Source organism: Ornithodoros turicata, chromosome 1 (genome assembly GCF_037126465.1).
Source record: "Ornithodoros turicata isolate Travis chromosome 1, ASM3712646v1, whole genome shotgun sequence".
NCBI lineage: Eukaryota > Metazoa > Arthropoda > Arachnida > Ixodida > Argasidae > Ornithodoros > Ornithodoros turicata.
In genome coordinates, this window is record NC_088201.1 from 48,224,203 (window position 1) to 48,236,917 (window position 12,715).

At 46.6% G+C, this 12,715-nt stretch overlaps 1 protein-coding gene across 3 annotated transcripts in view; it reads right to left on the reverse strand.

Annotated features, from left to right (window-relative positions):
• LOC135378187 (ubiquitin carboxyl-terminal hydrolase CYLD-like) overlaps window positions 1–9,585 on the reverse strand; it is a 59,703-nt gene extending 50,118 nt beyond the window's left edge. The window contains exons 1-2 of one of the 3 annotated variants that reach the window (XM_064611120.1): window positions 8,674–9,585; window positions 8,451–8,535 (exon numbers count right to left, since the gene is read on the reverse strand). In XM_064611120.1, coding sequence (XP_064467190.1) covers window positions 8,451–8,535; window positions 8,674–9,084 — 496 coding nt within the window. In that variant the 5' untranslated portion in view covers window positions 9,085–9,585. Of the gene's footprint in view, window positions 1–2,522; window positions 2,884–8,450; window positions 8,536–8,673 lie in introns of those variants that run through there. The other 2 variants (XM_064611121.1, XM_064611122.1) reach the window with 2 other exon arrangements.
• Window positions 9,586–12,715: the final 3,130 nt, after the last annotated feature.

The following is a 12,715-nucleotide window of genomic DNA, read 5'->3' on the forward strand; positions in this document are numbered from 1 at the left end:
ATGATCACATATTCTGATAAGGCATACCTAAGAATGAGTCAGCACTGACTCGGCTGGTGCAACGTGTCTCGATGTGTCATGTATGAAACCTTTCTCTCCCCTTCTTCATTAAACAATTGTTGGAAGTAAGCGCTCGTGTCTCGTCCCTAGTCTATCTTGTATGTTCAATCAGTGCGCTTTCGAACACACAATGTTAACACAACAAGCCCAAACTTAGACGTTATTCAAGTTATTCAAATCAGTTGCGAGAAGCTATCAAAGACGGCCAACTGAGAAAGGGTGTTCTTCTCCTTTAGGACAATGCTGTCCGATGTTGTCTTTGTGTATCTCGCTCGCAGTTTTTTGCCATGTCTAACCAACTAGCCCAGTCACGACCGCTCCCCTGCAGAAACCAACCTCCACCCTAGAGTCACTAAATAGCAACGTAACTAGAGCGTACCTATTTAGTGACTCTAATGCACACCCTAATCGCAAGAACCTGCCCCAAGTGACCTTTTATTTATTTTTATTCCGCGTCAGCGCCGCGAAGCAACTGTGCAAGGAAGGTTGCGGTTTCAATCCCGGCCGAGGTGGCAGGGCACAGGTTGTTTAGACACGCTGTGCTGAGATTTCGGTGCACGTCAAATAACCCTCAGTTGGGCAAAATGAATCCACAGACCGACCACTGGCGTCGCTCATTATCATAGTTGTCTCGCGACATAAAGACAGAATTATCAATGTGGCGTGTGGTTGATGGACCAGTAAAAAAAAAAAAAAAAGAATTACACCCGACTGGGGCGATGCTAGAGGTGGCACAAGAAAAAATATATATATATGTATCTACCTTTGCTCCCACATTTGCGTGGCAAAATGGTGATCATATTTATTGAGCGCTTCAGCGATTCAACCTGATGCCATCGTGACGAAATGATGCCATATACACACAAGGTGGCCTGCATTTCCCGGGGGGGGGGGGGGGGACTCGAGCCCACACCCACCACACCCCTCGTTGCGCCCCTGGTGATGACTGCTTCACGTACGAATCACCACAACGTGCGCTCAGGATAGCACACCGTAGCGTTCCATTCCTAACCAGCTATCGCAGGCTTCATTAGTAGCAACTTGAGCAGCGCCTAGACGGTGTAGAAGCCTTTATTCGTGTCACCCCCACCTTCGCAAAAGCCGTTTCTTATAAATAATTTTTTTAAACATCCTAAGAATCACTTGTATCCAGTCAGAATTCTTGTATAGTACCACATTTGTGCCACTGCAAAATAAAAAGAAATACGAGCACATCGCGCCCCGTACTGTGACAAGTATCTTGAGATTATGGCAAAAACAGCTACACGGTGGGAATCGCCGTTTGAAATTCGCCGTGGCGCCAGTAACTTGAAGAGCCATAGGGAAGTTGAATATTCGAAGGCCAGGAATAGACTCCGTGCTCGTGAGAAAATGCGAGTGCGAAACTGAATATCACCATCGTCTTCCTTAACACGCGGGTAGTTCATATTGAACTTCGAATTTAGAAAAACCCGGTCTACCTCCATTCACATGAACCATCATTCACAGTACTGGCCATGCAGATGGGCCCTGCCGTCGTAGATTCGGCACTGTTTCTGGCCGTGGTACTGGCAATGCCTGCCTACTCGCTATCGAAAAATCGAGACAGGGTGTCTACCAAATTGCAGCCATTCAAATTCCCCGACTTTTCAAGGTTTTCACTGACTATTTCAAAGCGAATTCCCTGACCAAAACAAAAGGGAACATTGTAGCTGCTGCTACGTTTTGATACGGATAATTTATTGAGCATTGGTAAGGCTGCCCTACTTCTCTGCCTCTGAGCTCGTTGTATTGGCAATCTGCTACTCGCGGCAATGCTGCTACAGCGTGGCCGCTCAACCACTGGTCCGCACTCGAGATTCGCTGCACATCGTCATGGCACTCGTCTGCGATTTTCCCTGACTTCACCTGCTTTTGGCAAATTCCCTGACAATCCCCGGACTTTTCCAGTCGCATTAAAAATCCCTGTTTTCCAGGTTGCCTTCCCTGCGAGAATATGAACTCTGGGCTAGACAACGCTAACCTTCACAGAAGCCCAAAGCGACCCCTTTTCTTCACCCGTTATGTCAGCAATCTAATCTTATTCACGTTCCACCTTTAACATTTGTATCCCATTCCTGGGCACTCTAGCTTATGCTAAGGCTAAGGCAGCGTGAATGAGGCACAGAATATTTGACCACATGAATGGTAAATAGCTTACAAAAAGCTGGGGTTGCAGCAGGATCATAGTATGCGTGTACAGCTAGAATAACAGCCACGATGACCGAGCAAGCCTAACAATATATTAGGCTCATGGATGGCCTCAAATCATTATTCATAAGTCATAACGTATGCAATAGTATCAAGAGAGAAGCTATCCGCCTTGCAAAGTGTTTCCCCCCCAAAAGTTCGAAATAAACCTGGCCTGGCATTTGCGCTCCATAGGTTCATATTTTCAACCCAAATGCACGTGTCCTGGAACAAAATCCGGCATGACCACTTACGCGGCAAGTAAATCTCTCCATCCTTGGAACTTCTCTTCTTTGAGCACATGCAGTTCATGAACGTTGCCACACACACCACGTGACACCGCCAGCTCCAAGCGGCAGAGCCAGCAGAACTCACGAAAGACCTCCAGTCAGCCGGCAGCCGTCAACGGACATTCGTCGGCCTCAACAGCGAGTACGCCGGCGTGAGTTGGCGAATTCGTATTCAACGTCACCTGTGTACTGGGCACTGCGTAACACCCATTGTATAAGATTGAGGTGATCCATTGTCACAAACAGAGGGAACGTCGGAGACTGCACTTCATTCCTCGCGGTTCTTTCTCAACTTTTCCAAGTGAGCAGACGACCTGAGGGTGTGGGAGGAATATTTTGTTTCCGCTTGCCTCGGCTGACGGAAAATGAAGTAAAGAGTGGCGCAGAATAGAAGCAGTAACGTCGCACTGAAAGTGGGCTAAAAATGGCTCTGACGCCAGTTTTTCCCCATGAAGACATCGCGTCGAGACGGTCGTATCGCCAGCCTCTCAGGAAGTGAAACAAAAAAGAAGGGCCCACGTAAAAACAAGGATGGGAAAGACAACTGCAATGCAACTGTAAAGCAAAGATAAGGCACGAAAACCAGACAAACCTAGGCGAGGTGAGCGCGGGTAAGATTTGCAGCATCGCACAGAATCCGCACATGCGAGATCCGCGACCGCGCTGTAATAGTTGAAATAGGTTTCATTCACACATCCGTGGTTAAAATCAGCAATCCAACATCCGTGGTTAAACGACGGAGATGTTAAACGTTTTTACTTTTTAGCACACAGTCTTTCTCAGGAACGTTATGTTATCCACAGTTGTCCAATAGATGGCCACAGATGGCACACTTCGACACCATTTTCGATCCAATGAGTGTTCTCTGCGCAGCTCCACAGGTTGCCTCTTTCCCCTATTGCCCGTGAAGCGATCTCATTGGTCCCCCTCACACGCTGTTTCTTCTGTGCACCAATGCCGGTCGTCACGTGGTTTCTCCGAAATTTACCCTCTTCCCTGCGCTGAAACAAACTAACAGCGCATTATGGCTCCTCCTAGGGGACGTCGGCAGAGGCATTAGGGCTTATTTGCGGATAAAACGCGGATACCCGCGGATTTCTATCCGCAAACGAATGTTCGCGTGGATACGCTGGTGCAATCGCTTCCGCGTACACCTCTAACCATAGCTGCGTTCATTGCGTGTTACGGCCTTGATAATGGGAACCCAACGTTCCAGCACGCTTTGGGCGAGACATATGGAGTGGGAACACCACCACTGAAGCAAGACGAGAAGATCGGCGAATCACTTGATGATCGCACAACCGCAACCTTTCCTGGATAACGAAGGGATGATGCAAGGACAGCTTCAATGCTCAAGCGATGTCCAGAAGATCAAACATTTCATACTGCTGACAAGGCAAACGAACATCCAAACTGACTGCCCAGAATACTGCGACTGTGATGTTTCGAACTCCACAAACCTTTATCAAGGACGGCTACAATAATAATCGCTGCGGACATATCTTAAAAATAATTTGTCTTTGACATGTTCGGTTACTCCCTTAGCAAATCGTGCTTATATTTTCGCAGAATTCCGAAATAGATGTGGTATACAGTAAATATAACATCGAAAGAAAAGACACACAGAAATGAGCCATGAATCGGCTCACTTGTGCACGTCTGCTAGCATCGATTAGGACACATTCAGTAAGTGCCGCAAACCGTCCCCATTTGTATGCGCTATATTACAAGCGAACCAGTATATTGAAAAGGAGCGTGTAGAAGCGCTGGAAAATATGTAAGGAGGAACATAAAATAGGATCATAAGCCCTGGGATACATATCCGCACAAAAAGTATGTGTGCAGCGCGCAATTCTGATGCGCGTGAGAGCTTCCAGTCGCGCGGGTTAGAAAAGCTCCTTCCCTCGGCTGTCAGTCTGAGACGTCACGTCATCCATCCAATAGCGTGGCACGCGCCTTCTTTTGTTGTTCATTCTTTTTGCGGACGTATATATTTGGTGGCGCCCGCCCCAACGCATCTGACTCCGAGCAGTGGACCGCTCGCATTGCTTCCGCGCCGTAGCAGACGATTCTCGGTAGCCAATCAAAGTGCTCGGACCTGATGTCACAGCACGCCCGAAGGAGCTGGGAGAGATCGCCGCCGCTGTGCGCATTCTTGTAAACAAATTTTCCGAATGGAAATATTTTTCGTGACAGTTCCTGGAAGGTAGGATATTCATATCGCGCCGTAAGAAAACATAACGTTCGTGGTGGCTGCTTCCTTGCTGTGGGCTACAAGACTATGGAATCTGCGCTGCTGTCTCTGAAAGCACCTCTCCCCGTCCCACATGCGCTTCAGGCCTCCTCCATATTTCCGCACCGTATCTCACGGAAATTCAGGAAGGTGTTCAGGTTATGGACATCCTTACGATGATCGTCCAATTTGCTTTCGATGTGAACAAAACACAGTCGCAAGTATTGCTCCATTCAACCGAAGCCATGGAATGCCTGTGAGAGGACCATATGATATGCTACATCATCTGCTGGGGGAAACCGGAGCCGCCCATTGTGCAGAAACGCGGGGACGTTTTCTCAACGTCAAAACGTCGCGTGGCACTCTAGGTGTCCAGGGAGAAACTAGAGAAGGCGACCTTCGGGGGCTGGTGGCACTCATGTTCACTCACTATTGACTCACTATTCCAAGTCACGTCGCCGCCTCACAATTTGTCATTTTTGAATGCTGTCCCTACGCAGCGGGGAGAGAAAACAAGGAGAAAAAACAAACAAACAAAAAACGGAAGAGCAATGTCAACGTGTGAACACGCGTTGACTTGGTGAGTGCTAGGTTATCCTTAGTCAGTGATGGTACGACCCGTTGAGCACTTCGACAAGTTCCCATGAACCAACTGTGAAAAGAGCACCACGCTTACAACTGGCTGACTATATTTCGGGTGGACGGGAGGGCTACGATATCTTAGGAATCGACTTCCTGCGCTCTAACAGGGCCCTCCTCGAACGTGCATCACAAAAGCTGGAAATATGGCCGTATCCCCCAATGAAATAGTGGTCCCCATGCACAACACATGATAAACACCACCTTTCTCTCTGTGTTAGTGTTGTGATACCTACAAAAACAGGCTTCCAAGCATCCTCACCTTTCGTGACCACCCATAAGCATCCTACTGATATCATTACAGAACCGAATGACCTGCTTATGCTACATAAAGCTTTTATATCCCCAATGGTGGTACCACATTGGGGAATGGGTTAGCCGCTTTATTGCTTATCGATCCAGACTTCCCTGCACAAAACCCTACTAAAGGCATCACCGTTAATTCATTTACCCTGCCGATATCAGCAGCCTCAAAAGTGACCTCTAGCACCCTACGTCATCACCTTCGCCCACAACACCGAAAACACCACACAAACGCCTTCTGTCCATGATCGACATCTACGATGACAACAGAACTCATGACACTTCCCCTATCCTACAGCACCATCTTTGATTTCAACAATGCATCCCCGAATCACATATCTGTGGTTGAACATTCCAGCAATACGTAGGGTAAAGGTCCTATCCAGCAGAAACTGTATCGCATCTCTCTCACTGAATGCCAAGTCATTCACCAAGAAGACCAATACATGCTAAGGAATATTTAGTCCCCCGTGTAGTCCTAAGGGCAGCTACTGTCTGTTGTTCTCGTCCGTAAGAAAGACAAGCCATGGCGTTTCTGCATAGACTACCGGAAGCTAAACAAGATCACGAAGTGGGACACCTACCCAATGCCATGCATTGATGATGTGCTAGATTCACTTCAGAAAGCGAAATGTTTCTTTTCCATCGACTTGTGGTCTGGTTATTGATAAATCGAAGTGGAACCAAAAAGTCTCGCTCTCACTTGGTGTCTTCTTTTATATAAATTTAAATGTTAACCAAGTTCTTCATTGTATAGCAATGCTGGTCTCACACAGAAGAGCAAAAAGGTGTCGCTTCTGTGGTTGAGAACTCACAGTCCCGGGACATCTCGTATGTTCCAATGGCATGTGGTCCAATCCAAAGAAGGTAGCAGCGGTTACAGAATTTCCATGGCTCAGCACTGTGAAACCTGTATGAAACTTCCGCAGATTATAGTCCTATTGCGCCCAGAAAGCACGCCCACTCTACCTTCTCAAGAAGGAGTGATGAGCATCCATTGGACTGACGGACATAAAAGCACCTTCCAGGTCCTCAAAGAATGCATCATCGCTACCCAGTTACTGTGACATTTCAATCCGGACAAGCCAAGAGAACTACACATGGATGCCAGTAGCATGGGTCTTGCCGCACCATTGGTCCAATGCTCAAATGTTTAACACCCGGTTGCTTTCGCAAGTTGGTCTCTCACTGAATCAGGGATTAACTACGATGTCACTGAGAAAGAATGCTTGACCGTCGTCTGGATGGTTGCTAGGTTCAGACCCTACCTATATGAACCGTATTTCATGGTCGTTACTGATCACCACACGCTCTGTTGATTAGTCAATATCAAATCTGCCTGCAGGAGAACTGCTCGTTGGGCTCTTCAACTTCAGGAATATGATTTTGATGCAAAATATCGAGCAGCTCGGACACCAAGATGTCGATGCATTATCACTCTCCACTTTACTACATCCCGTAAGCATCAGTGGCAAGCTCAACATGTCATCCACAATATTGTTTACTAACCACCTCAACCTCCATACAGAGCAATCATGTGACTAAGATTTGATGAAAATGACAGATATTCTGCCAGCTTCAAACCCCTCACCAAGAATGGTCTACACTAACCCAGAATTTCAACCACTGTGACAATTTGTTTTAGAAGCAGAATTTCAATCATTAAAATCCTTTTGGTCACCCATATTTACTCCTTACGTCACGCCACCTATGAGCGCATGTCTTGCTGTACTTTCATGGCTACCTCAGCTACCCCTGGCCGTCTTCCATGCAACGTCCGGCCGTCTATGATTTGCACGAATATACGACCGAATCAACAGCAGTTTCTTTTGTCCAGGAATGTGACCCACTATCTCCAACCATGTCAGTATGTGCTTGGAAGTTGCTATTTCTGCCCAAGCCCTGTCAAACAGCACCCATCAATTACAGCGTCGAGCCCGCAAGCCCGCAAAACACTGTCTGTACCTTGTCACCGTAATACAGAAGAGGAAGTTCACGTGACGTATATGAAACAGCGATCGGATATCGTCCTGCTAAGAAACGACAACAGTCGTTCTCTATCGTAACCTATCAGATTTTTACTGCTGTATTTTTATACCGTCTGTCATTGTTGGTTAGTCATCATGTTCCTCCTCTCACACCTGCAAGTGTCTCACATTATCTTGTACATACTCCAATCCTGTGTTGGAAGAGCTGTATGTAAAACGAACAATGAGGCAAGTTCCATAACGTATTTCCTGAAGTTAGTGCAAAATGCTGACTTTGCACCTCCCAAATGAATTTCTGGGTGAAAGAGAGAACTTAGGACATAACTACAAATAATACTGCTACCCACTCTCTAGCGACACGAGGCTATGTTGGCTCTATTCCAAGATATAGGTCTTCAGAATGTCTGTTTTGAAGTTGGATGCATCAAGTGCATCGAAAGGGTGCATCAAAAGACAAAAGTAAAACAAAAATGGCAACGGCTTCAGTGAATCATTCGATGCATAAACCTCGCTTACACCTGAAAATATTAAGCAAAATAGACGCTTGACAATCATTCGATGTCATCTGGCAACTGTGCAGTGCCTGATTATCAAGTTACTAGTAGAAACGCAGCATTTTTGTTAGTACACTAGTGTGAGAAAATTTTGTCACAAAATATTTCTCGAGTTTAATGGGCTTTCCACACTAGAGTTCCCTGGTACATCGTTCGGAGAGCATTTAGAACTTACCATTTGGAACATCAGAACTGTCAAGGAGTCTGATCTCATGGATAGACAAACACTGCTTCCTCTTAATAAGGTCATCCGTTTCACCCTGTTAAACGATTCAGAAACAACAGCTGCAATGTTATAGTTGTTCTGTGATATTGCTCCACTTATGAATATACTTAATATAGTACACTGAATCAGTGTGATGTAAAATGGGCGAGATACCCAGTTAAAGGTTAAATACCTGTATTTCCACAACAAATCTGATGCCAGGGCCATATTCCTTGACCACACCCTTGAACTTGACAAGGCCCTCTAATTTGTCTTGGACTATAACTCGCTTATTCTCTGCAATGACAGGAATCTCCTTGAACCGCTTTTCATCTCTGTATATCGTCAGGCGTTTTCGAACTGGCTTCACCGGCAGCAAAACAAATGCTTCAAGTGTAGTTAACTCCTTAAACACATCTCGTGTGCACTGGAATATGCTTGAATCTCCGGGGTCGAGCGACCGCACTTTCACGCGGGTATCGTATGCATCAGTGTCCCCAACAGTAACGAACAGAGTACCAGGGTCGAATTTCAGGGATGGCGAGATCTGCAACTCGCGATCTAACAGCAGCTTTTGGCTGTGACCTAACGATGGGTGACTCATTGTAAAGCTAGTCTTTGTCACAGCAACACAGATTCACAGTCGTTTGTCCAGTCACTATTTCATGGGACTGGTTGACACTGCAAAGCAGAATGGCTACCAGTGGAAGTAAGGAAGATCATGGGACGGTAAAATCGTAGACACTGCTGTTGGCCTTTCGGCGTGAAACAGTTTCCATAGGTGAGAGGTTACCAGCGACAAAGCTCTATATCGGGTTCAGAAGTGTAAGCTAAAGAGGGCGTCTGAATTTCTCTGATGAGCTGGATCCCACGGCGTTCTTTACTTGCATCGGGTGTAGTGCTTGTTCTTGTTTCGAAGACGAGAAAACGTTGGGACTGAGATTGAGATACTTGCTTCAGATGTGCTTTGCTGTGTTCTATCACACATCCATGCAATAAACAAATCCCATCTACGTGGGTAAAAACAACACAAAAAATACGATCTGTCACAGACCCTTCTCACCCACCGCACATTAGGACAGGCGTGACATGAGCTGCATGAGCGGCGCAGAAACCGGACCGGCCACTAGCGCCACTTTTCGTTTTTGCCTGGCTTTTCCGTAGCGCCATCAGCGGGAGGAGCGGGAGACTCATAGAGTTAATAGTGTTAGTGGACGAATTTCAGCCCCTATCTACAGCGGAGCTGCCCCGTTTGTTGCCAACACTGTGGAGGCAACGGCGTCGACCGTAGGAAACGAGTCCAGCCGTGTAATTGTGTTGAGAACGCACGAATCTTCGGGATACGTGCAGAATTGAGTAGTGCTATCGGAATCGCAAGGTAAACGTTGCCATATCAAACGTGAATCATATCTTATCTATGAGATTACCTGCGACACCGCCAACCCTTTGCTTTCCACCGACACGGATGAAGATGTTTACCGCCTATGACGTGTTCAAGTGGCGTTTGTATGCTTTGCGAGCGAAATCAATAAATCGTTACCCATCGTAACAAATGTAGGCATGTATTTCCGAAAGCAACAGAATTCCGAAGATGAATACACGCAGTAAAGCGCCATTTTTATGCTGCTCTGCAAACCAACGGGAACCGGAAATGGCAAAAACGAAACCACCCGCCATTCCATGCTCTGGTCTGTCGGTCTGTCAAGTTTCGTGATAATAAAGTGGTGAACGAACGGCAGCACACAAGCAAGTGATGTAGTTGGAAAATATTCACTGGGGGGGGGGGGGAATATGTTTATTATATATAAAAAAATAAGAGGGAAAGGTTAGCCACCGGTATGGCGGCTTGCTATTCTCAGGAAAAAAGGGGAAAAGTAAAGGCAAACAAAAAGAAAAACAAAGAAAAGGAAAACAAATAAATAAAAAGAAAAACAAAAGAACAAAGAGGAAAACAAACATGAAACTGGTCACAGTTCACCCAGAAGGCCACAGGACCGCAGAAACTGGGCAAGTGCCTTTGTCACCTGACTGTATTGTGTGGGGCCGAGCAGCGTAGCTAGATAAGTCCGAAACCGTCAGGCGAGCGATGCGCGACCGTAGGAGGAGACGATGTTGGTGGTAACGAGTGCAGTAGAGGAGTAAGTGCGGGATGTCTCCTTCAACATGACAGGTGGGGCAGTTGGGCGACGGAAGGTGGCCCATCTTAAAGAGGAGCAGTGGAGTCCGCGCCATATTCAATCGCAGCCTATGAAGCAGGGACTCTTCCTCCCTGGGGTAGCGGCCTACCAGTGTGTGGGTCATCGTAGGGTCAATCGAGTGCAGAAAAGGGTTGGTCCTGGCAGCGTCTTGAAAGAAGGCCTGAGAGCTATTTCTGCAGTATCGGCGAATGGCTAGCTGAGAGGCAGACTGGGTAAGTCGGACAGAAGTGACAGGCCCAGCAGCACGAGCAGACCTGGCCGCAGAATCGGCGATGGCATTCCCCAAGATACCAACGTGGCCCGGAATCCACTGGAACCACACACTGTGACCTAGAGACGATAGTTTGGCGTGCAGGCAAACGATCTCCGTGTAGATGTCATTGATAACCTTGGGCGAATACGATGCCACGGCCTCCAAGGCTGACTTACTATCCGAAAGGATAGTCCACGCTCTTGGTGTCGACAAAGAGATGTACCGCAGAGCAGATAAGGGCCAGTTCTCACTTGGCGACGCGCGACGCGGCGTCGTGAGCGGGCGGCGGAAGTAGAGGTGCATTTCCTCCGCCCCGTCAGCGCGCACAATTTTCATGTTCCCACCACAGTAGAGGTGTGCGCCGCCGCGCCGAAGCGCCGCCGCCGATGTTGAAAAATCGGCGCGGCTGTGTAATGTGCCCATTTTGATCCACTTTCTATAAACAAATATCTCCCATACCTAATATTTTGTTTGTTTTTCTTTCATCTTAGGTTCCAGGCTTCATTTGTGGTGTTTTTAGCAGTGACAATTTCATCTCCTGATATGCTGTTTATGCTTTAGAGTTTCGTTTCATAGTCGACCCTGGAGGCACACAACTCCAGGAAAACTTGTCATTCAATTCTTGCAGGTTGTTTGCCGGTCATCCACCAACACCATAGCACTGGTCATTATCCATGCATATACAGGGTGTTTTGTTTTTTATTCGTCACAGAATTTTTGTTTAAAAACTAGCGGGACGAAATACATGCCGCTTTTGAGTTGGAATATTATCGATATTATTTTGGATCGAATATTATCTCGAAGAAAGTATGTAACTATAAGATCATTAATTACCTCAAATTCATTAATTCTCTAATTAAGGAAGTTACTCATCGTTGAAAGCCATTCCATGTTTAAGAAATTCTTAAACGCGCACGTGTGTTGAAATCTGAATATAGTCCAATTGCCGGGAGTAGACATCTTTACTAGTTTGAACCGCACCGGCTTTGTTATGTTTGTTGAAAGCCGGTGCGGTTGAAAACGAGTAAAGGGTGTTCAAATATCCGACGCTGAATGTCGCTATGCAAATGAGCCGAAACAAGAAGTACGCCATTTCCGAGCGCAGAAATGACGCGACTTTCGCCTTATCTGGGTTGGAAAGCGGTCTATCTGACCAACAGATTAGCGCCCACACCAATCAGCTCGATCGCTCCAAAGCACTTGGTCCTCTCACGTGGATTGCCCGTCGCTCTTTCTGCGCTCGAAAAGTGCGTAGCAAATAGTGCATTTTGTGTGTGCCGGCGAAAAGCACACTTTCAGAGAGGGTGTTTTCAATTGCCGAATATATAATGGCGGGGCTTATAATGCGCGCGAAGCATGGCAGACTCAACCCACTCATTCTGGACAAGTTTATACTGTAAAACTCTTTAATTTCGCGAGACCTTAATTTTCGCAAATCTTGCGAATCGAGAAAATTCGAGGAACCTGTGGAGTGCGCGAAATTTAGTTGTTGCGAATATATCCCTACTCGATTCGCGAAAATTTAGGGCTGCGAAATTAAATGATTTTACAGTATTTATTCATGATAACTACAGCCTCTGCAAAAATACTGTTCAATGACGTGGTGGGTGCGCCTTATGTCATATCGTTTGCTAACGTTCGCATATTTATATGGTTTCCCAAAAAGAGCCAGTGGATCAGTGGACAGAGCTTTCACGCGTCGCTGTCCTGTTAACATTCGATCAGCACTCGTTATAACTGTTACGTGTAGTTGCCATTAAAGGGATGGCTCGTCGTTCTGATTA